The 24,128-nt window shown below is 30.5% G+C and overlaps 2 protein-coding genes across 2 annotated transcripts; both read left to right on the forward strand.

The window, feature by feature from the left end:
* Positions 1 to 4,000: 4,000 nt before the first annotated feature.
* Positions 4,001 to 5,966, forward strand: LOC105648898 (bidirectional sugar transporter SWEET12). The gene is made up of 6 exons (XM_012235398.4): positions 4,001 to 4,127; positions 4,248 to 4,284; positions 4,494 to 4,704; positions 4,792 to 4,956; positions 5,208 to 5,327; positions 5,419 to 5,966. Exons 1-6 carry the CDS (start codon positions 4,076 to 4,078, stop codon positions 5,701 to 5,703), a joined length of 870 nt encoding a protein of 289 aa, XP_012090788.1. The 5' UTR covers positions 4,001 to 4,075; the 3' UTR covers positions 5,704 to 5,966.
* Positions 5,967 to 11,816: 5,850 nt separating this feature from the next.
* LOC105648754 (bidirectional sugar transporter SWEET10) lies at positions 11,817 to 13,524 on the forward strand. The gene is made up of 5 exons (XM_012235243.4): positions 11,817 to 12,001; positions 12,088 to 12,298; positions 12,421 to 12,582; positions 12,702 to 12,821; positions 12,916 to 13,524. The coding sequence occupies exons 1-5, from the start codon at positions 11,922 to 11,924 to the stop codon at positions 13,198 to 13,200; spliced, it is 858 nt and encodes a 285-aa protein (XP_012090633.1). The 5' UTR covers positions 11,817 to 11,921; the 3' UTR covers positions 13,201 to 13,524.
* The last annotated feature ends 10,604 nt before the right edge of the window (positions 13,525 to 24,128 follow it).

Here is a 24,128-nt window from a genome sequence, read left to right on the forward strand (position 1 = left end):
CTTTTATTATAAAAATTATCAGCTATTTGCACACATAGACACCTGCGGAATAGAAAATAGAAAATGCTTTATCTTGTTTTGTAAAATGTATTTAATGCATTTTCATCACTTTGCCTCCTTTACGTGTTCAGGTGTTTTCCCCTTATATCTAATATAATTCTCTTCATATAATAATAATAATAATAATAATAATAATTTGAAGCAAACGACAAACGACATCAGTATTGTTTCCGGAAAAAATAATTTATCCTCACTTCTATAAATATATATATGTTTTTTGGTAGATATCCTTACTTCTATAATGTAATATAGTTGTGCAGTCGTGTACTTCTTTGAAAGGTCAGTCATTCTCATTGTACGGGAACTTTTTCTTTTGAAAGGCAGAAGATAGGGAAACGTTTTCCTGTCATTTATTTTTCTTGAAAGCTAAAATATATAAATGTTTTTATTTCAATTGTGATGTTTTGCCCGGTTTTTTCAGCTTCGTATATCTATATGAAGAGCCTGTTAACACGAGGTTTAGTTTCTAATAATTTTTTTTGGACTAAATTAATAAAATAATAATTCTTATTACTAATAAAAAAAATAAGTAAATGTTTTCCGGTCATCTATAATACCAGAAAAACTTCGAGTCTTTTAACTGACATGCATTACTCTAAAATCATAGTGTCCGTTCTCTCTTCTCATTGGTTCAGCTTCTTTAACATTGATGCAGATTTAGTTATCAATAGAGCATAAAAAAAATAAAAAATTCATGTAATTGACTCTAATTAATTTAGAATTAGGGTTTAACGACGTATGATTCTTGTTGTTAAGATGCATAATATTCCCGAAAGAAATGAATTGCATCATCTCAATGGTGCTTTGATAAACAAGAGATAAAAAAAATATATAATTAGGCATGAACACAGAACTTTTAAATGGAACCCATTATTTTGGAGTGTTCATCATCACTTACAGAATGGGATACCCACTAATGAAATTTGCTAGAATAATACTAACCTGAAACTAATAAAGCAAATAAAGTACAAAGCATAATTGTACTTGTCGCTAACTATATGCTTAAATTAGTGAGTTAAGAAGAATTAAAACTGAAAAGTAAGGTAGTTCACGTCAATGGTGCAAGTTTCTTTCAATACCCACTTAGGAATAAATTTAGGGTTTCTAAAATGAACTCTTTATTACAACAATATATACAACCTAGTATCCCAGAAATTTCACACGTGCAAACCACTATAGTAACTCCACTGTGTAGCCACACAAATATCTAGCCCTCATATTATTATAGTAATGATGAGTGGGCGGAGTTTAGCCAATCTTTAATTATTGGGATCACGGTTGATGGGAGATCTACTTAGCATTATCTTATCATCAATTCAGGTGGTCTACATAATATTCTACTCTTCACCTACCACACTTTAAAACCCACATCCATCTTTACCCATTAATAATATTTCAATCTCTCTTTTTGTTTATATCTTTCTTTTATTTTAGAATATCTTTCTTATTTCTAATAGTAAGATAGATATTCTACAATCAGTTTTCAAATATACTATTTCTGATGCAATCAGGGTGCCTCTTTCGTGCTGAATTCCTTAATTTGTGGGACTTCTAGGATTATGATATTCTAATGTAAAAATGTGGAAAAAAAAGAGTTTATGATATACTTTTCTCTGTGAGATATGACACCCTTTACATATTGGCTAGAGGCAGATTTATGTGTGGAATTTCATGTTCTGTACATACTAGATTATTAACGGATTTCTCATTTACGGTCTATTCGGTGAAATTAATTGTTTTAATAGCATTTAGCTGTTAGCTGTTTGAGTTGTGTTTCATAAAATATTAAAAGATAAATATTATATGAATTAACTTTTTATAAAACGCTATTTTAACTTTTAAAATCTAATTCAAAAACTATATTACCGAATACTATAAAAAATAATATTTACTATTTTGACTAAAAACTTCCTGAAAAGTTATTACCGAGTATAACTTTAGAGTGTAAAAATACTTACTATTAGTCAATGGCATAGCGTCGTATTAAGGTGGTACCACAATATGATGACTTACTTGCCCTTAATTAATATATAAGACTATCTATACACTAAATTAGTTCTATAAAGTAATTTGGTGTGAACGAAGGTACGATTGACAATTCACTAACAAAAAAAGAACAAGCTAATAAAAAATTACGCATGGTCAAATAAATCCTAAATTTTAGACTTTCCAACAATTTTAATCAATTCTTTTAATTTTTTCTATCAATACACCTAATTTATTTTTTTGATAACAATTGTGACCTCATTGAGGATCCGTTAGAAACACGCTGATGTGGTCGTTATAAGGTCCCACCTACTGACAACTGAACAACTGATTAGGAATTCCACTAAAGAACCTCTCCTATCAATCCTAAACCAAACGACAGCGTTTTAGGCTTGATTTACAATGGATAAGTATTCATTCTCCTTGCCAACGGGCATAACTCGCTTATTTATACATCATTTGGTTCTTCCATGATGGGCGGCTACTCACACGGTTCAGTGGGTATGATTTGGCTATGGGTGGTCCGAACAAAATGATGCCTTCTCATACTTAAGGGGGACAATTATTAGTGTAAACTTATTAATTTTTTATTATAATGAACAAAATTACTTAACTTGAGATCGATCAAGGGATTTGCAAAAGCGAATAATTAAATTCTCTTTTTCGTAAATAAAAGCAACAAAGGAAGACACAGAATCAATACAAAAATCACTTGTTAAATTAGAAAATTTTCTTAAGGTGTTTCATCATTTTATTTTAATTAATATTGGATTCCTTTTAAGAATTATACAATTATAAATTTATTTTAATTTTGATTAAAGTCGAATTACGAGGAAAAAATTTGTCTTAATTAAAATTTATACCGTAATTGATATTTTTTTGAGTTATGAAACGAAAAAAATTAGTCGAATGGCTTGGCATTCTAGAGCAAATTAAACTAATTAAGAGTGCAAGTTATGCATACCTTTACTATTGGAGTTGGAGATAACCCTTCAAATAGAGAAAAGATTTATAATCCAGTTACAATCGTTTTGCAAATTGACAACGTACCACCCTCTGAAATTACATTTAAAAAAAAAAAAAAAAGAAGAAGAAGAAAGGAGCGAAATGGGCGATAACGAGATGGGTTTATGACATAAAATAATAATAATAATAAACTTTACATATACGAAGTAGACACGTACAATTTTAACAAACTGAAAGATGGTGCCACATGTAACCATAGGAAGCTGGTTTGAACATCCAGCTATTCACGCGTGACAGTCAAAAGCTATATGAGATAGAACGCAACAACAAAACAAAACAAAACAAAAGAATTTCTTGATGATTACTCACCTAAAATGTGAAGAGAATAAAATTAACTTAAAACTTAATTATTATATAATTATGTAATTAGTGCGCTCATGATAGATTAATTATAGTAACCTCATCTTGATAATCACACTTGTCATGTTTTTATGAGAAGAGCATGAGAATTGCATGCAATAAGCAGTGATTTAGTGGTACAAAAGTAAGGCTGAACTTGGTTTTTTTATTTTGACGGTTTGCGTTTAATATTAATATGACAAATAGGATTTCAAAGAGAAACGGCCAAACCTCCTGTACAAAATGATGACCATGTAATGTAATAATTAATTATCAGACAAAAGGGTTATGAAATGGGTACTGTCACGTGAAAGAAATTTTATTTTTATTTTTTTGGAAAAGCAATTTAAGCTTTTGTTGGGTGTGTAACGTAAGTAAACAAAGGGAGAATGGTGATTGACCCACCACAATATGCACAAGTAATGTTGTTGAGTTGGCATTCGGCGCACACTATTTTGGTGCACCCCAAAAAGTTAATTTGCTAACCATCATTTGTACACATTCTAAGTCCTCATGCACCATTCTTGTGCCTATAAATATGTCACATTCTTTGTGCTTATGCTTCATGGTATGGCTTGCTTGAGAGAAATTTACTAATTGCTAGGGCTAGCTTCCATCTTCAAATCCTTGTTGTTTTGAGAGAGAGAGAACACAAAAAATAGACATGGGCTTGTTTTCCACTGACAATCCTGGTGCTTTTGCATTTGGTCTTCTAGGTATATTTCCTCTATTTTCTCACAATTTCAAGTTATTTATAAAATGTGATAATTTTACATTGAAAGTATGATTACCAAGTGTAGAACGCAAAATTTCTAATTTTCCTTTCAATTTTGTAGGCAATATCACTTCTTTTGTGGTTTTTCTAGCTCCCATGTAAGTTATTTATTTATTTGTGTTATTTTAACTAATGTCATATATTATTTACAAACTTATAACAGTATTTAGAGATATTAAAACCTGTTGGTGGAGCGTTTTGATATTATATTGGCCTGATATCATGATACGAATAATGAAGTCTACGATCCATTTATTAGTTGTGTAAAGAAAAATGAAAACTCATTAATTTAGCAATAATGGTGCAGACCAACATTTATAAGGGTTTGTAAGAAGAAATCAACAGAAGGGTTCCAATCATTCCCATATTTGGTGTCTCTATTCAGTGCTTCGATTTTGCTATACTATGCTACTCTCAAGACCGATGGTTTCTTTCTCATGACTATCAACTCATTCGGTTGTTTCATAGAGACCATTTACATTGCCCTCTTCATCGTTTATGCACCAAAGCAAGCCAGGGTACGTAACAATTACAATGACTCACTAATCATCCTATTAACCCTATTTATTCATTAATTAAATTATCGTTTTTTCAAATTAATGCAGATGTCCACTCTGAGGATACTTCTTTTGTTTGACTTTGGTGGATTCTGCTTGATTCTTCTTCTATCCCATTTTCTTGCAAAAGGACCATCGGCTCGGATTCAAATGCTTGGATGGGTCAATGTAGTATTTTCTTTTGCTGTATTTGCAGCACCTTTAAGTATTATGGTGAGGATTTAATGCAATCTCTTTTTTTGTTTTTATGTGTAATAGTATTTTTTTTTTTAGTTTACTTTCTGATCTTTTGCCTTCCCACTCAGCTTTATTTTTTCCTGTTCCTTAATTATATAGTATGAGTTTTGTTTTTGTTACCCACTTCCCAAGCAAGCACCATTAAGTATAATCTTCGTTTTAATTAAGCACACTTACATGTTTATTAATATTCAAAGATAATAATATATGTATGATTATATATGCAGAGGGTTGTCATAAAAACCAAAAGTGTGGAGTTCCTGCCATTTCCACTGTCATTCTTTCTCACACTCAGTGCCATTATGTGGCTCTTTTATGGAATACTAGTAAAGGACTTGTATATTGCGGTAAGTGCTCTATTTCGTACGCAAGATTAATTAGAAACCTTATTTTTTTCTGATATATATATATATATATTGTTCCAATTTTCCATTTCAGGGACCGAACGTGTTGGGATTTCTATGTGGGGTGGTTCAGATGATTTTGTTCGTAATTTACAGGAATCACAAGCCAGCGACAGTAGCCAAGGACCCTGAGTTACAGCAGAATAGCGTGGATGATATAAAATTGGAGAGTATTACTTGCGAGATGCAAGAAGCTGTATGCTCGGCCCAGCAGCAGCAGCAGCTGCAGCCAAATCGGAATGATGTAAACAACGAAGAGAACATGGCCATGGCTAATATTGGTGGAACTGGAGGCCAGCTTATTGCATGTCATGCTTGATTAATTAACATCTACTAGCTACGCCTTAATTAATTAACTCCTCCCTGTCCGTGTGTTCATGTTTATGTCATTTTATAAGATAGCTTCCTATCTTTAAATAGCTCTCTCTCTCTCTCTCTCTCTCTCTCTACTACGTTATGTAAAGTTTGTAAGTGAAGGATTAGCATCTATATATATATATATATATCTGAGTGTGTCTTATATATATAGAGACAGTCTTCCATGTATTTATGTATCTTTCTGTAAGCAAAAACAGGGATGGAGGTGAAATAACAAGTTATATATTTAACTTTATGCATGCATGTAATTATTTAACTTTAATGTTTCTGAATACATATTCAACTTAATGCTTGCTTTTCTTTTCTTTTTTCTTTTTTTTTTCTTTTCAAAGCAGTCGGATGTCACAAATATCTAGGCATAATCTTACCTACGATTACTATAATTATTATTATTATTACGATTGAGATGAGCATGATAATTTTAATATAAATTTTATTTGATTTAAACTTGGTTCAATTCATATATAATCTTTGATCTTTTTATCCATATCTTACCTTCCAATGGTTAGATCGGTTTTAAAAATTGAAAGGAAATAAATGATATAATAATACTAAATATAATAATGCAGAAAATAGTCTTGGTCAGTCATTACCTTGAATTGGATTATCATCATTGCATTTCTTATCATTAACGGATCGGGCCATGGATGTGGATCAGAACAAAGTATAGTTTTCAAATATAATCGAGTGCGAACCCAAATATATGAATAAACTAAGTTATGTTTGGTAAGTAAATTATGTTTCTTTCCAAACATGTGATCTAACACAATAAAACTGAGACAGCAGTAGTTTGTTTCTTTTGGGCCAAACAGTAGCTAACATCATGTACACTGCTTTTGTTGCTTCCTGAAAACGGGAATTCCATTATAGGTTTTGGGCTGGGCTTTCGAGCAGCCGGAATTAATTGTATTGTTCAACGTAAGCAAACAAAACATGTACATGTGCATTAGATTTGTTTTGTATTGCATAGATTTTTTTTTTTTTGACATTGAAATATTGCTCATATATTATTAAGAGAAGAAACAAGCAATACAAGTGGGAGCAATATCCCAAGTTCGAAAACAAGCCCCACTAGGAACTGATTTAGCCAAAACATGAGCTATATCATTAGCTTGTCTTCTAATCCAAGCCAAAGTGACATTAGGTAATTGGACTAAGAGTAACTTACATTCAGAGATGACAACTCCAAACTCAGACAAGTCTTAGACAGAACTCCTCATAGCATAGTAAACTTGCAGGCAATCGGTCTCAACCTGAAACTGCAAACTAGAGTAGTCCGACAGCAACCATGACAAAACATTTCTAAGCGCTTGAGCTTCAGCTAATGCTGGAGAAGAACAACCCCGCAATGATGACGCTGATGCTGATAAAAATTTGTCATGACAGTTTGAAATTACAGCACCAAAAGCTCCATGGCCAACAGAGGGGAGGAGAGCTGCATCAAAATTGATTTTGAAGGTGCCAGCAGGTGGCGGCAGCCATTGATTACCTGCAAAAACATCTATACCGGAATCAGACGACTTCAGCTGGGCTTTCTTCCAAGAGGCTAGCATGCTTCTAGCTCGAGTAATCACATGATACGGTCCTTCTGCTACTTGGTTCCATTTCAACTCATTACGGCTCAACCAAATACTCCAAAGTCCCATAATAAAACTCTCAAAGAACTCAATCTCCCACACCTTGTGTAAATGTTCCAACATCTGTAAGAAATTTGGAAAAATGCCAATATTCAGCTGAATACCAAAAAACTGCCAACAAAAACTTGCTCTTGGACACTCAACAAGAGCATGGACTAATGTTTCAGCAGCACCACAATAATCACATCCTGTATCAAGCTCCAAACCCCTTCTTGCCAAAGTTGTTTTAGCTGGCAGAATGTTTCTACAACACCTCCAGAGGAAATGCCTCACTTTCGACGGAACTTTCAGTGACCAAAGGGTTTTCTAAAAACCCGACTGCCAAGCTTCTTCAGTTTCCACATAATGAGATGCGATTATTTTATATCCAGATTTCACGGAATATATCCCCGAGTTTGTCCAATGCCATATAAGGATGTTATCCTGAACGGTTGTAGCTAAAGGAATAGAGGTAATAGCTTCAGCAATTGAAGGGTTGAAAAGACCATTTATCAACGGCAAGTTCCAAGCACGATCTCCTTGTGCCAAAATAAGATCTGAAACCCTTATATGCTCAAAACCAGGAAGGATAGGCAAGTTAACCAGAAACTGATTATCCCTCAGTAGCCACGGTTCATTCTAGACATTTACTGATTGGTCATCTCCAATTCGCCACCGAAAACCTGAATAAATAGCATCCTTAGCTGCACAAATTCCTCTCCATACAAAATTTGGATTGCTGCCAGTGCCTGCACCAAGGAAATCCTCATTTGGGAAATATTTGGATTTGAAAGAACTATAAAAGAGAGAATTTGTATTGTGTAAAAGTCTCCAGCAGTGCTTTCCTAGCATGGCTAGATTGAAGCTTCGCAGATGTCTAAAACTCAAACCTCCTTCTTCCCTCGCTACGCACAGCCTTTTCCAACTCAACCATCTCATCTTCCCTCCCCACCAATAAGGATTCATTAATCTCTGTAACTCCTCTAAAATAGATGTTGGTATAAGGAAAGCACTCATATAGAATGAAGGAATAGCTTGTGCCACAGCCTTGATTAACACCTCTTTACCTGCTTTGGATAAAAGTTTCTGGTTCCAACCACTAACCAACTTCCTCACACGATCCTTCAAAAAAGAAAAAATATGCCTCTTGTCCCGACCAACTAATGAGGGTAGGCCGAGATATCTTCCATGGTTCAAAGGAGCAATCACATGAAAAACCCCTTTAACAGCATCCTTATCCACTTCAGAAGTATTAGAGCTGAAAAAAATACCAGATTTTTGCCAATTAACTGCTTGACCCGAGGCTGCTTCATAAGTAATTAGAATATGTGTAATCTCCAGAGCTTGAATCTGTGATGCCTCAAAAAAGAACAAACTATCATCTGCAAACAACAAGTGAGATAACCAAGGAGCAGTTCTCGATACTCTACAGCCTTGGATACGACCTTCATTTTCAGATCTACTAAATAGCTTGGACAGGCCTTCAGCATAGAGTATAAATAAATAGGGAGATTTATATTATGCATTTCAGTAATGAATTTGCTTGCCTTTTGGTCATGGGTTCAAACTCAAAATGGAAAAGCATTTTTTTTTTTCTTTTCGTGTATGCAGAAAATTTTCATTCAAATGTATGTTTTCAAAATATCTATCATTGAGATGCCAATGAGTATTCCCTATTTGATCCTTTGATTTTCATTTCATTAAATTAATATTTATTTTTCGTCGATTTGTAAGAGTGATCAGAAATTACATAGCATACCATTTGTAGGGCTCATGAAACTATTTATGAAAAGATTGGACGACATTCAATTTGAAAGTACAAAAAAAGTTAGGTAATTAGTGTTTCTTCTTCTTGTTCACTTTCAGATGACATCCACTGAAGAAATTTTGAATTACATGCGGGGTGATCAAGTTGTTCATGTAACATATGCCTGAAGACAATTTTACATAAGGTTGACGGTTTTGTCTTGAAAATATTAGGTCAATGTGTTAATATTCTTGACTTCTTCAACAATTTGCATGCTTGATTGCTGGGCATCTCATTTTTTATTTCATAATCTGAATTAATATATTATTTAATTAATTGGCAACAATTTGCATATCTTTTAAACATCAAACGAAGGGAAGTCACTGTCGAAGGTTTTATATGTTGAACTACAAACTGCATTAAAACCGTCATTTTCTGATTCTCTTGTAAGAAAGGAGTTGAGGCAGAAGATGTTTTCTTATATTATAATAATATTGGAATTTTTACCTTCATAATAACACAGGGAGTTGAACCAGAATTTAAGTCTCGTATATGAAGAAAACAATTAGTGATTTTATTTTTTTTCTTTTTTTTTTTTTTTTTAAATTAGTGATTTGTTTTAATTGACATGGATCTAATTAACAATAATAATGACTTAAGACTCTAACGAGATATATACCTGCAAAGCACAAGCATTTCTTCAAAAGTCAAAACCGCCAGAAATACCAACCTGGCACCCATGGATTATTAATAAACCGCTAGCAGTGTCAACATTCAGTGGCCCTCCAATGAGGAAATTAATTAAAACTTTTAGACTCATTAGTTAAGTACTATTTAGAGCTTTAAAATTAAATCTAGAAGAAGAGACCTAACCCTAGCCAGCTTAATTAGACCTATGAACACGATTCATATTTCGTTATATTTGTTAGTTGTCTTTGTTTTTTTAGGGATAAAGCACCAAATTCGTTAATTACCGAATAAACTTGTGGGTTATTCCATTATATATTATTATTTATCAACGTTGTCGATTAACAAGATGCACGTGGTTGGCATGAAGAAGCACGTGAGTGGTTGCTAAGTGATACCACAACAAAGAGGATCATAACCAGTTATGGCGGCTGATGGGTTTGTGGGACAATTGGAAAAACTAAATGTACGTACTGATAATTTCTTGTCCTGGTAAAAAACCATATGTATCTTCTGGTATGATTGTGAGATCGTTTCTCCACCGTTGGATTGGCTGTATTTTGCTGAAAGAGCAAAGATCCTGAATGGTTTCACCACCATGCATCATCAAGTGCGATTACACATCAAAAGGCGAATGATATGATTCTGTAACAAATGAAGTAAGTTTCAAACCCTAGTAAGAGAATGAGCCAAGTGGGTTCACTAATATTAGTTAGTTGACCCCGTTCCAGTGCGATATAGCTCACTCCTTAATTAGGTCTTGCTTGTATTACATTGCATTATTTGCCTTAATTAAGCATTATAATTTTGGTTTAATAATCAGTAATGACATGTACTCTAGATGGGTTAGGCTAGAGGTGGAACTACGTGGAAGGCTGAGGGGGCCACTGCCCCACTCAGAAAATATTAACATTTTTTTTTTTTTTTTTTTTGTGGAAAATGATACTTTGATCCCTCAAAGAGTAAAAAATTATGTTTCGCCTTCCTAACTTTATTTTCTCATTTAGCTCCTGATTTACGTTGATGTTTTAAGACAACAAAATTTCAGGTTTAACCCTTATCCTCTCATTAATTAGTTATAGTTGCCTTTAATATTATTATATAATTGCATGAGTTTAGAGATGATCATATATATCCCTTGTACGAAAAAAATTAAAATACTAACATTAATCAATTTTTTCGGTATTACTTGAAACAATTGAAATGTCTTTTGAAGATTAGATTAATCGATGGCAAAGATTTCTTTTTTTAAAAATCAAAAAATTCTGTGTAATTTTCTTAATCCAAGATCATTTTGCTAAAAAGAATAAAAGTAAAAAAAAATTGTTAGTTATTTTATACTATGTATAAAATTTTTCATCAATAATTAATTAATTATCGGTAGTAATATATTCTATATACGAATAGTGAAAAGTCTCAAATTTGAACATTTTATGTAGTCCATAATATTTTTTTCTTTCCATCCATCTAGCGTCTTATGAATTGGGGAAAGAATTATGAATTGGAGAAAAAAAAAAATAAAAAGAGTAATTGGTAAGTTGAATGTATGAAATCTCTAGAGAAAGAAAGAATAATGAGGAAGTCCTCTGGAACTGAAACATGAGTTGTAACCCTTAAACCACTTAGTGGGTGACACATCAGAAAGAAACCACGTGGGACCCTACCAATTTTGTGCACGTACTATGAATGATACCAACAAGTAGGGTAACTTTAGAGAGAGAAAGTTTACCTTGAAGAAAAATTAACCAAATGCAGTAAAGATAGGGCATTAGAGATAGAAAGCTGTTTGGATTATTTTGACGTAAAAAGTCTAGTAGTAGGACCAACTGGAAAGGACATAAGAATTTCGTTTTTAAATACTAAATTAATAAAAATAAAAATAAATAGTAAATACCCACTGTTACATTGACATCATAAATTCATTTTATTTTAATTATGCATGCAACTTGGACCTTCACTCCTTGATTCTTTTGCTTTTGCTTACTATATAAACCGCTCCTTCCTCATTCCTCATTGCACCAACAAAGCTAAGCTACTAGATTTCCCTTACTCAACACATTTCTAGCTGCTAATTGCAGAGAAAGAGAGTAGCAGAAACAAGAACAAAAAATGGCCTTGCACTTGTCTGGTGTGTTCATTTTTGGAGTTTTAGCTAATATCATCTCTGCCATGGTGTGCCTTGCTCCTTTGTAAGTCTTTTTCCTGTAAAATTTGGTGCTCTTGAATATCTATTTCAAATTTATCATATATGATGAACAGTTTATTTACATTTCAGGCCAACTTTTTATCAAATTTGCAAGAAGAAAACAAGCGAAGGGTTTCAGTCTATTCCATATGTGATTGCACTATTTAGTGCTATGCTATGGTTATTCTATGCAATTTTTGATAATAATGCCACTCTTCTCATCACTATCAACACTTTCACCTTCTTTATGGAGATTTGCTACATTATTGTGTACCTTATCTATGCCACAAAGAACGATAGGGTATGTATCTAATCTAATATACAGTAATTCCACTAACTTAAAAACTTTTTCGCTTTTTATTATTATAATATAATATTGAAATTTATGTTCGATCATTTTTTTTTTTTTTTTTTTTGCTGCAGATGTTCACCATAAAACTTGTTCTCTTCTTCAACGTTTTTGGATTTGGAACCATTTGTATATTAACTCTTTTCCTTACCCATGGCCGGAAACGTGTTGACGTTCTTGGATGGATTTGCATGGTATTTGCTCTTTGTGTGTTCGTTGCACCTCTTGGTATTATGGTGAGAATGCAATTTCTTTTTTTTTTCTTTCAAGAAAATGTTTCTTTTCCTTTCCTATTATACTGTAACTTTTCTTGCTAATTATCTTTTCTTTTGTCTCTTCTTAACTGTATTTGCAGAGAAAAGTTATAAAAACAAAGAGCGTAGAGTTCATGCCTTTTTCTTTATCTTTCTTCCTCACCTTAACAGCTGTCATGTGGTTCTTCTATGGCTTTCTAAAGAAAGATATTTATGTTGCTGTAAGTTATCCATACATGCATCGTGATCACGTACCTCTTTTTTTCTTCTCTTTCTCTCTTTATTAATTGTTTCTTATTGTTTTGTCAATTACAGGTTCCAAATACACTTGGATTTCTCTTTGGTATTATACAGATGGTAATCTATTTGATCTACAGGAAACCCCAGAAATTGACAGTGGAAGAGCCAAAACTTCGAGAATTATCTGACCATATCGTTGATGTTGCAAAGCTAAGTGCAACTTTGTGCTCTGAGATTAATACAGTTGTGGTTCCAATTCCACAGACAACTAATAATGGAAACGATCAACAAGCTGAAGTTAAAGAACAGAACTTAAGAACTAACAATAAGCAAGAAATGGATGTCTCCAACAAAGTTTAATTACCACATTTCATTCTCCAATCCCGCGTCCTGGCTCTCATCTTTGCTTCTTCCCTGAAGCTATCAGTATCACTTGGGGTCCTTCACAACGGTTAATGGACGAGTCTCTTATTTTTTATTTTTAAGTATCTTTCTTTTAATTTACATGTATTCGTGTAAATTGTGGTGCCACATCTATGTGTAAGGCTGCAACTGCAAGCCGCAGTGTTAATTAATCTCTAAATGTTGTTTATGTTAAATTCTAGTTAATAAATATATCAATCTTCTTGTAATATGTATCTCTTTTGTTCAAGAAATAAAATCTCTACGGACAGTTTATAACGACATGCATGAATATTAATTTCTGATATTAATTACAAAAGATAAATTGATTTTTTGGCATTGTTGCATAATCAAAGAGGTCTTTCCTTAATTGCCTCCTTTAAAAAAGAACAAAAATTAAAGTGTATGTGTTTGATATTGTCCCAATCTCATCAACGACAAAACCCATTTCATTCCATCAAATATTAATTAAAATATTATATTATATTATTTATTACTAGTAGTACCAATGGGGTTCATAGCCTTACGAGGAATTGGGTCAACTTCCCTAATATTCTAAAGATAGAAAAATTGGTAGATTTTCGAGAATATATATATTTTTTGAGGACTGGGAAGAGAATTCAAATATGGATCTATATTATCAAGTCGTATATATATTTACTACTAAATTATATCTTTATATATGATTTTTCGAAGATATTGAGATGCACATCACGGGATGTATTTTCTTTTTTTGAAAAAAAATGCTTACATTTGCTTATATACCTGGTCAATAATTGATTACCATTTGAAAAAGCTGTTATAATATTTATTAATTGGTTCATTTTTCTAGTAAAAAGATAACAAATACTATTATATGAATAAAAAAAATTCATGATAACTGATTAGTATCTGAGCGAGTCTACACCACAAGGTAGACTTCATACACATTAAGAGAGTGGTGGGACTCACTTTTTGTGATAATTGGTATATGCATGGAGAAAATTTAACACATGCACGAGCTTTAATGGACATTCGCCGCATGATTCGCTAAAAATAATAATAATAATAATATCATCATCAAATTAATGTATAATATTTAATATTTGTATAGTAATTGCACCATAAGAGAGGATATATATGCGAGAGGTCTAATCGGTGTCGACAGACAAAAATACCAAGTTTTCTTTAAGGACGTGATTATCACATATTATTGGGAAACTTTCGAAGACAAAAGTTTTGCCTTTATGACGTCTCACAATGTGATACGTGAGAAACAATGCATATTATTAATTGTAGTGATAATACTGATTAGCGTCAATCATTCTTTGATTAGCATATGACAATGATTTTCACGACAAGTAATATAGAATGAGTAGAATATCGTTCCCATGAGAATTATATATCAAATATTAAAATTATATTAATATACTATTATTTAAACGACGATATAAGGAAATTATTTTTAGAAACTAAATTCAACAAATAAATATAATAGAAAGAAATCAAGCAAGCAATTTTTTATTAAAAGAAATCAAGGATTAAAGACTACTGGAGATTTTGACTTCACTTAATTCTATCCAATTTATTTTATGAGTTCGTTAATCAATTTTAATTATTTAAGTAGGAAAATAGCTCTAAAACTATATTAAAAATATTATAAAAATAACATCTATCGGTATAAAAAGAGAAGATTACATAATTAATTGAATTAGTCGGTTAGTGTTGCGTGATTTGAATATGTCAACACTAGTCTCACTATCTTTGCATGTTATTGTCTTGGTAATGATCGGGTTTGGGTTTCCTTTTTATCGTCCAGGTGGCCATTTTGAAGGGACTGAAAAACAAAATGCAAAGGTGAGACGGGCATAAAGGCTTACGATGAGGTAATCTTGACCCACAAATCTGAAGCTACGTATCTTCTTCTTCTTCTTCTTCTTCTTTTTTACTTTTGTTTAATTAGTTGGTGATGATAGAGTGACGACTCCAGATTCTTACCACACATCAAAAACAAAATGATTTGTCTGTGTTTTTTTTTTATGATTAGCTGCCTCTATCGCCTCTTGTCGAGCACTAACTGCAATCGAACGGACTAATCTTCAACAATAATCGAACCTGCTTGCTTTCTTCTTCTTTTCTTTTCTTTTTTCTTTTCTCCCTTCCTTTTCATGTTTTGGGGATAGGCTTGATGAGCTAAGGTTAGAGATATTACGGAGTTTTGAAAAAGAAAAAATAAATATAATTTGTGCGTGCATGGTAATCGTGCATGTTTCTTTCATATTCACTTTCGATTCCAATCATGAATTCATTTTTGTTAGTCCATACGAATGTAAAATTAAGATATCCAATTATTTTTATAACTTTCTAGATTTTTTTTTTTAAAGATACACATGTAAAACGCTTCTTATACAAGTTAAATGGAATCCTAGAGGACCAATTTCCACGTGTAAACATATTGAAAGAACCATACTATATACACAAGAGCCACTAAAAATATTGAAAGAACCATACCATACGCAAGAGCCACTAAATTTATTATTATTATTTTTTTTTTTTTTGAAAAGAATATGTATATGAATTAGTTGCTAAAGCTAAATGTATTAAATTAAGTGATTAAGTGTTGAATTTTAACAAGTACTTTTTTCTCTTTAAATATTTTCAATGTACTAAAAAAAGAATGTATATATGTAAAAAAATTTTAAAAAAATCCATTTTAAAAATATAAAATAAGCAAAATTATATTATTATATAGACTTACTTTGTTTTTTCAACTTTAGTTTCAAAAACTTTTATTACGAGATAAATATTATCTAAAATAGGTTTGAAACGGTGCATATATTAAAATTTAAAATAGATTTAGGTATGAGTATTTTAAAAGAAATTTTAAATAAATTTAAGATATATATATATATTCACCTTACTTCCATTCCTAATTATGATTCGTTTTAAATTAAGGTAATGGTTTCTTTAGGTAAAAAATTTTAATTAGAGTAAATTAATAACAAAATAAAAAAGATATTTGAATAGTATTTTAATAATTCTTTTTTAGTAGTGTGATAATATTATGCGAAAGGTTTTATCCATCATCAATTAAAAATTGCATTTCTCAAGTTATCTCGAAGACAAATTAATTCACGTGGGATGTTAGAGATTTCTCACGAAAGTTGTCTTTTAACATTTTTAAAATCAAAGTATTTTTGGAACATGATAGCGGTTTGTAAAGTTTCCATGTTCAATCAAGCAAGTTTTATTTGTGGGCAGTTCAAAGTAGCTTTCAGACAAAACAAATACATTCTGTTTGTTTTTAAACCTTCGAGAGTTTTCACACTGCAAGAATCGAGTTTTTCTTTTTTTCAAGTTTAGTAACAAAAAGAACATTCCTCAGAATCCTTTCTCACAACATCTTGGAATATATACAAACAAGAACTGAAGAATATTCCTACCATTCATCTAACTTGAGCTGCTCTAATTGCAATCTATTTTAGGGTATACGACATGTCCAATGCTTAATATTCTTGCTCTAACTGAGGAGATTAAAAAATAAAGAATAAAAAAGTAGGGGAGAATGTCCAATAATTGTAAATTTTTGTTATCAGCGAAGAAGAATTTTTTATTTAAAAATTAAATAGAAAATAAAGATACGTTCAAAAAAAACTCTCCTAACTAAGTTACTACTCTTAAGCCATGAGGCTTTCTCTAATACATATTATCCTATCTGGAAAGTTAATTAAAAACCTGAATCCACATCCAATAGATAACTCAAAATATAAAACAGTTCCTTTTCATGCTTCTTTAATTAGATCACTGTAGGAGTAACTTTACTCATTAATTAAATTTTGGGTAATATCCCAAAAACTAGAAAATTAAATTAAATGTAAATTTATATATATATGATGCAATGTTAAGGAAAAAGTGTAAAAGGCTTTATAATGCATAGTAATAACAATAATAAATTTGAAGAGACATTCATGAGATAACGATATGTTTATCCTAATCGAAGTGCTACGAGCCTATGACGTTCTCACACCACAATGAATTGAGCTTTTAGAAGCATTTTACAATACTTTATACACTTTTTGAAGGGCCATGGTAGATATTTATCCAAACATAAAGAAGGGAAAAAAAAAAAAGAAAAAAAAAGATGTAGCTATGATTTTAAACGAGAAAAGAGAAAGCATTTTGGTGATGCATGGGATGATGAGTTCAAAACACACAAGTTGGCATGAGTTCTGTTATACATCTATCTCTGATCCGTATCTTTAGATTATGGATGACAGGAGAAATTAAATAGCACAGTACAAATTTTGTCATCTTTTTACAGAAAAAAAAAGCCAATCCTCTCGCAGAAATGTAGTGACTATTGCCAAAATTCAACAATACATGCATATATATTAAACTACCTGTAATATATATAAATCTGAAATTCTATTTAATTATATGTTGTAAAACTTTTAAAGATACTGTATGAAATAGGTCAAAAGATATATTTTTTAAATTTTTTCTTGCTTTAACTCATTAATAATCCACTTGATGCCTTTTACCATTTCCAAGAAAATTTTTGTGGCATTGTTGTTTTGGTACTGAATGAATTTTAAGTTTTTAACCCATTTTGTCACAGGTGCAATTCCCCATACCCATACCAAACAAGAACTGGCTCTCCTAAATCTCAATAGTGGGGAATATATAGATTCTTCCTTTAGTGTCAAATGACTCGAAAGTAAAACCGAATGTCATCTAAAATGGCCCACCATATATCCTTCCTATACAGATACCGGTTCTTCATGGTCCTGCATTAGATTAACTTTATCCTGGTTAATTAATTGGGGTTGCATGAAACTATGAAGCTCTGTGTACCCAATATTTAAGACAGTAATTAGGCTAAGTTATGTGGACCAAAACCTGGAACTTGCACAGAAGATGACAATGATTACTGGCATTGGCAATCATTAAACAGGAGAGTTTAAATTATTAGAACCTGAGGTCAAGTATCTTTAGGAGTGGATTCCACTCTCAAAGCACCCTATCTAAATTGCTTCCCACCTGTATGGAGGGTGGGGTTGCACTTCTATCTATGACACCCCTTCCTTTTTTTTATTTTTTACAAAATAAGAAAATAAACAAATATCAATAGATTATTATATAAATAATATTAATTAGTTTTGATTCTGTGCATAAAAACAGAGATTTATTTTCTGATCGAGATTATAGCACTAGTTATACATGAGTATTGATTATTGCTATATGGGGATTTTTGGCATTCATTTGGATAAGATAAGATGGGGTTTGGTTGAACAATAAATTAATTCCTAATTAATGTATATAATTAGTTTAAAACAATAAGTTAATGGAAATTTACTAATCAATTAAGCAAATGCAGTTTGAGACTGAAATCACATACGCAGCACTACTATTTATAAACTTTCAGACAGTATATTAATTATTATGAATAAATAATATTGCTTTTACATATATATATATATATATATATACTTTTATAAATTCATGGAGATGATCTCTCTTATGGATAAGATGGGTCTAGTAGTCGTAAAAGCTACCAAAATATTATTTAATTAATTCCTCGTCAAAGATTCAAATATATAAATTTTGGGTCGAAATATTTTAATTTTTTCAAATGCGGTGATAAAAATATTATTATTTCATTGGTTATGGAGATTGTGTTTTATTATTAAACTTTTAATTACTTTAGATATTATAAACAATGGCGCCGCTTCAAGTTACATTGATAAAGTTATTACAAATGATGTTTTATGATTAAAGCATTTAAAGGTATTTGGCTAATGAACTCAATAATCTGATGAATTTTGTCTATTTCGATACTGATATTGTAATTAATCAATTTAATTTATTCTCTACATGTTAAAGTGCTTCTAATTAAATGCTTAATTAGAGTAATTATTACAAAATATACTCAACAATGGATGCATTAAAGAGTAATATTCAAAGGAAAATAATTGTAAATGTGTCACTAATTTTTTTATATTTTAAATTCTTTTAATTAAGATGTTTTTATTGATAATTTGAATATTGATATATCTATATTCTTGGGTATTCAACTTTGGACTATTTTTTAACACATTAAATTAGGGTTAATTTCTTGTTTTGAGTGATAATCTTTTAGCAATTTAATTAATTCAAGTAAGGCTCGTTCCTCTTTAGACCTGTACTGGTTCATCATCTTTTAGAATAATCCGAATATCCATATTCTTCATATTTTCGTGAAAATTGGTTTTCAAATTTTATTTTCTCTACAGAATCCTCTGATTGTTATCATCTGTGAACTAATACATGATACAATTAATGTTTTCAATTATTTTTCTTTTTTGCCAAAAAAACAAAGAATTAATTGAAATATGAGTGTTAGGCCTTGATATTGTAATTAGGTAAGTTATAACTAGCTAACTCAGTAGAAATAGATAGGATTGAATTCCTTGGTGGAGCGAAAACAATGAAGAATGTGTGAATATTTATGAACCACAAAGTGAGCAACTTGCAAGCTTTATGAACTCCATCACATGGGCTTGTCTTTCTCATACATGATTTTGTTTCCAAGAGAACCAAACTAAAGCTAAAATGTTTTGTAGTAACCAAACAAAATATGTTCAAATCCGAAACATTTCAAGATCGAGGTAAATGGACACTGTAGGGTTAAATTAAATATCAGTCCTTTTCATGTGCCAAACACATTATAGTCTTGTTGTCTTCTTCCAAATGCATTTTCTTTTTTCAAATAAAAAATAATTATGTTTTTTAATATTCTTTCTTATTCATAAATTTTTTTTTATAAATAATTATTCTACTTGGTCTCCTTCTCACATACCAAACTAGATTTGATTTGACTGTCGTTTTTGCATCTACTGATGTTTTTAGTGAAATTGAATATGCAAGAAAGAATACCTATCGATTGACCTCAGTCATGTGGAAGAATATAACGTTGACTTTGACGACTTTAAAGGTTATACTATGTCGTTTTAATTGAATTAATAAAATGGTTTCAAAAGGATAGGTGTAAACTCAAAACTCCAACCGCCCATGTGGAGTCAAAAAAATTTTCCCACCGACCTACATGAAAAATAATGCTTCTAGTCTTTAATTTCATGTTACTTTGACTTTCAGCTTTGACTGCATTAATTAATCAAAACTCAAGACGTATGAATTATATTCTCCCGACGCAGCCCACGTGAAAATTATTAATTAACCGTTTAAATGACACTTATTAGAAAGATTTTAATGTAAAAAGGCAAGGGAAAGGGAAAGTTAATTAGTTGGATGATGAATCCAAAAAGCACAAATAATCATTTCATTAGGTCACAACGAAAGAGACATAACACGATTAAAATTAGTGTTCAAACTGACTTTTTATGCAGTTTTATGGAAAGATGTTTTCTCAAATTAAGATATTTTCATTGGCAACTACTGGAAATTAACCAATCTTTTTTTTTAAAAAAAAAAACCATTGACATTTAGATTCTATTATCAAGGACCCGTTTAATTCGGCTTGGAGTTTAGTCACAATGGAAGCTTTTCGTCCCTCCGTGCAAGCGTGTTTAGATTAATCGAACTCGAGAGCTCTTCTCACATGTCAAGCATGCGTCGGCAACTCAGCCACAACAAACTGTAGGTGGAAACTAATCTATTGATTGTGTTATTGTACAATTTTGAACAAAATTTGATGCTTGCACACGTAAATAATGTATATTGTCCTTTCCCTTTGATTGATTATCAATATTTGTTTTCCTTTTCAGAATGCAATCAAGATAATTAAGTAAAAGATTTATCTAATTCAGATATAATATTATGAGATAAGTATTTCATTGGCATGTTAATTAATTCAACAGCATAATTTTTGAAATGTGTTCTCCAATAAGAAGATAAGTGTAACCTAAATATTCCCTCCATCTCATAATTTTTATCTTTTTCTTTATTCGTCTTAAAATTATTGTCATGTTTCTCTTTTTAAAAAGCGAATAATATTTAAAATTTATTATTTTACTATTATTCAATATGTTCTTTATCAATAAATATAATAGTCAAACTATTATATTATCAATTAAATCAATCATAACCCAGTAAATTATTTAAGAATCAATTCATATATATATCTATTTTTGTAAAAATAGAGACCAATATATCTATCAATGGGAGAAATTTTTAGAGTTTAATTAGAATAAAACGATGTCTCCACCATTTTTGTAGTCTGAGAAAAGAATAATAATCAATTATAATTCTGGCATAGTTTCGATTCAAATATAATGATTTTCTCGAATTAAATAAAATGATTAAATAAATTAATAAATATAAAAATTGTGATATTTTTTAATTAATTTAAGTGGATAACAGTGGTCTTATGTGTCACTGTATCTGAACTCAGAATGATATTCAAATAAAATTCTCCAAAGCAATGAATATGTTATATATGACAAATATAATATAATGTTTAAACACAAGCCATCAGGCATGATGTTATGGTATTTGTATAAAAATAAAACAAAATAATCGAAAAACATGTAAAAAATGGGCTGGACTGAACTATCATCTATTGGAAATTACACGAAAACGTTTGGGCTTAATTTCGGTCAGGTTTCATTTGGGCCATTCTAACCATGAGATCGGGTGTGGTCCAAGAACACTTTCTTTTCTTTTCTTTTTTTTTTTTTTTATTAAGGGAGAGAACTTTTTCATTCTCTTTCTTCTTTTTCTTTTTTTTTTTCTTTTCTTTTACCCCCTTGATTGGAAAGGAGATGAAGGAAAATATTAAAGGAAAGAAAATAATAGAAAAATAATGAGAAATTATCAACTTTCATTCCACAGTTATTTTCATCACTTACGTTTGAATATATATAACACATGAAAGTAAATAAATTTATTTTTCTTTGATTGAAAAAGAATAAATTTCAAAGGATAATAAATTTTATTATTGAAAATTGACAATTATATCATCAAACTTTCACTTTTTTTTCATTATTTGGAGAGATTCAAAACCACGTGAACCTAAATGAAAAATAAGTGAAATATTATTTCGTCCAATACTTTCCTTTTCTGTCTCAAACAACCATAGAAATTTTCTATAGTTATTTTCACTCCGTCAAAAAAATATACCCATCCAAACAAAGGATTAATTATGTATGTAGTTAAAATTTTAATTTAACTACATTGATAAAAAAACAAAATATACATGTAAATATAAAATAAAATTACACTTAATAAACATGAGTAAATTGAAAAAAAATTATTAATATACTCTCAAAATTCTAAACGATCACTTAAATGAAATAAAATAAAATGTCTCTTTGTTGCTATTAAAGTACGGATAAAGTATTAAATAAAATTATTCTTAAATCACTTATAATATGAGAGAGTGGTATAAATTTGTAATAACAAAAATTTGATGATCATAAAGTCAAAAAAAAAAAATAGTTATAGAGTAATAGTAGCTTTGACAATTATGAATGTCTTGAATAACTGAATCTTTTCCTTTCGTTTCGGAATGACCAATCTTTTAAAGTAGCTTTCTTACCAATAACATTATGCTTTGATGGTCACGATTTGATAGCCGTCAATAGAGTCAAAGTGATAGTCTTAATAAAAAGAATCTTTCATTTATAAATTGTGGCATATTCCTCACTTTAAGTTGCTTAATTAAGCACTCTGCATTTAACATTTAATTATAATCATTTAACATTTAATTCTTGAACCACAACTGCATCATTTAATTATAATCACTTTGATTTTGTGGTTCTTGAAATCCTAGGTTTAAATTTTAGCTCTATCATTGAATTTCAAATGAGTGGTCATGACTCTCACATATTAAAAGTTTGGAGCATTCATGAATTTTCTTATTTATTTATTTATTATTAGGCACATAGATGTGAATCTAGACTTTAAATATTGGAAGATAAAAATACGATTAAAATTAAAATTTCAAGAGTTTGGAGGGCATCGCCCAAGCTTATACACAATTTTATCCTAATTTTCAGTTAGTCCCTTCATCAGATAATTTTAAAGGTGAGCTTTGCATTTATACGCATTAGAAATGTTATTTACTAACAAAATCAAATCCTATTCCATTTTTACTAATAGAATTAACTCGTTGATAAAATAATATTAATTTACCTAATAAATAAACGATTTCCTTGAGATAAATTTGATGATTAGGAAATTTTAATTACGGTTAGTATTGAATTTAACAGCGTTTATTTATGATTATTGGTGGTTTTGCAAATATTAACAGTATGTTTATGGTATCATTGATATTAAATTTTACTGACATGTAGACACAAAATGTTAGTTTAAAATGTCTCAGCCAAAGTAATAAATTGGACAAGAATTCCAAAAACTATTCTTTTGATTAATTAAATTTAATTTATAATTTCACATTTCTAAAAACATATCTATGATATTTCTAAGTTAGGAGTGAAACGTGATGTTAATATGCAATTGGATAAATAATAGTATACTTTATTGTCAACGAATTTTACCAATAAAATCATACGTGAATACCGGTAAAAGAAAAAAAAGAAAACAAACAAATAAGGGCGGCAAAACGTGGCAGAACGTGATAATTTATACTATTCTCAAAAATACAATTATTAGTTTGTCAATCCAAATTTCAAAATGGACCCAGAAAAGAAATACTTTTTGAAAAGTTATATACTTTTAATGAATGACTATATATATATATATATATATATATATATTTAGAAGAAATGAATGACTTTATTTGAATAGTCTGCAATCTAGTGGAGTTAAAATTAAAAACTTTTATTTTCTTTTTTGCCATTTTTACGCAAAAGGCCCTACGTACACTTAGCTTGCAAATACGAGGCAAGAATTTTCCCCTGCTAAGTACTAGCCATACCCTCTCAGCTTCAGCTTCATAAAGTGCAGGC

This window comes from Jatropha curcas, chromosome 10, assembly GCF_041381405.1.
Source record: "Jatropha curcas cultivar XTBG-Jc1 chromosome 10, XTBG_Jcur_1.0, whole genome shotgun sequence".
Taxonomy (NCBI): Eukaryota; Viridiplantae; Streptophyta; class Magnoliopsida; order Malpighiales; family Euphorbiaceae; genus Jatropha; species Jatropha curcas.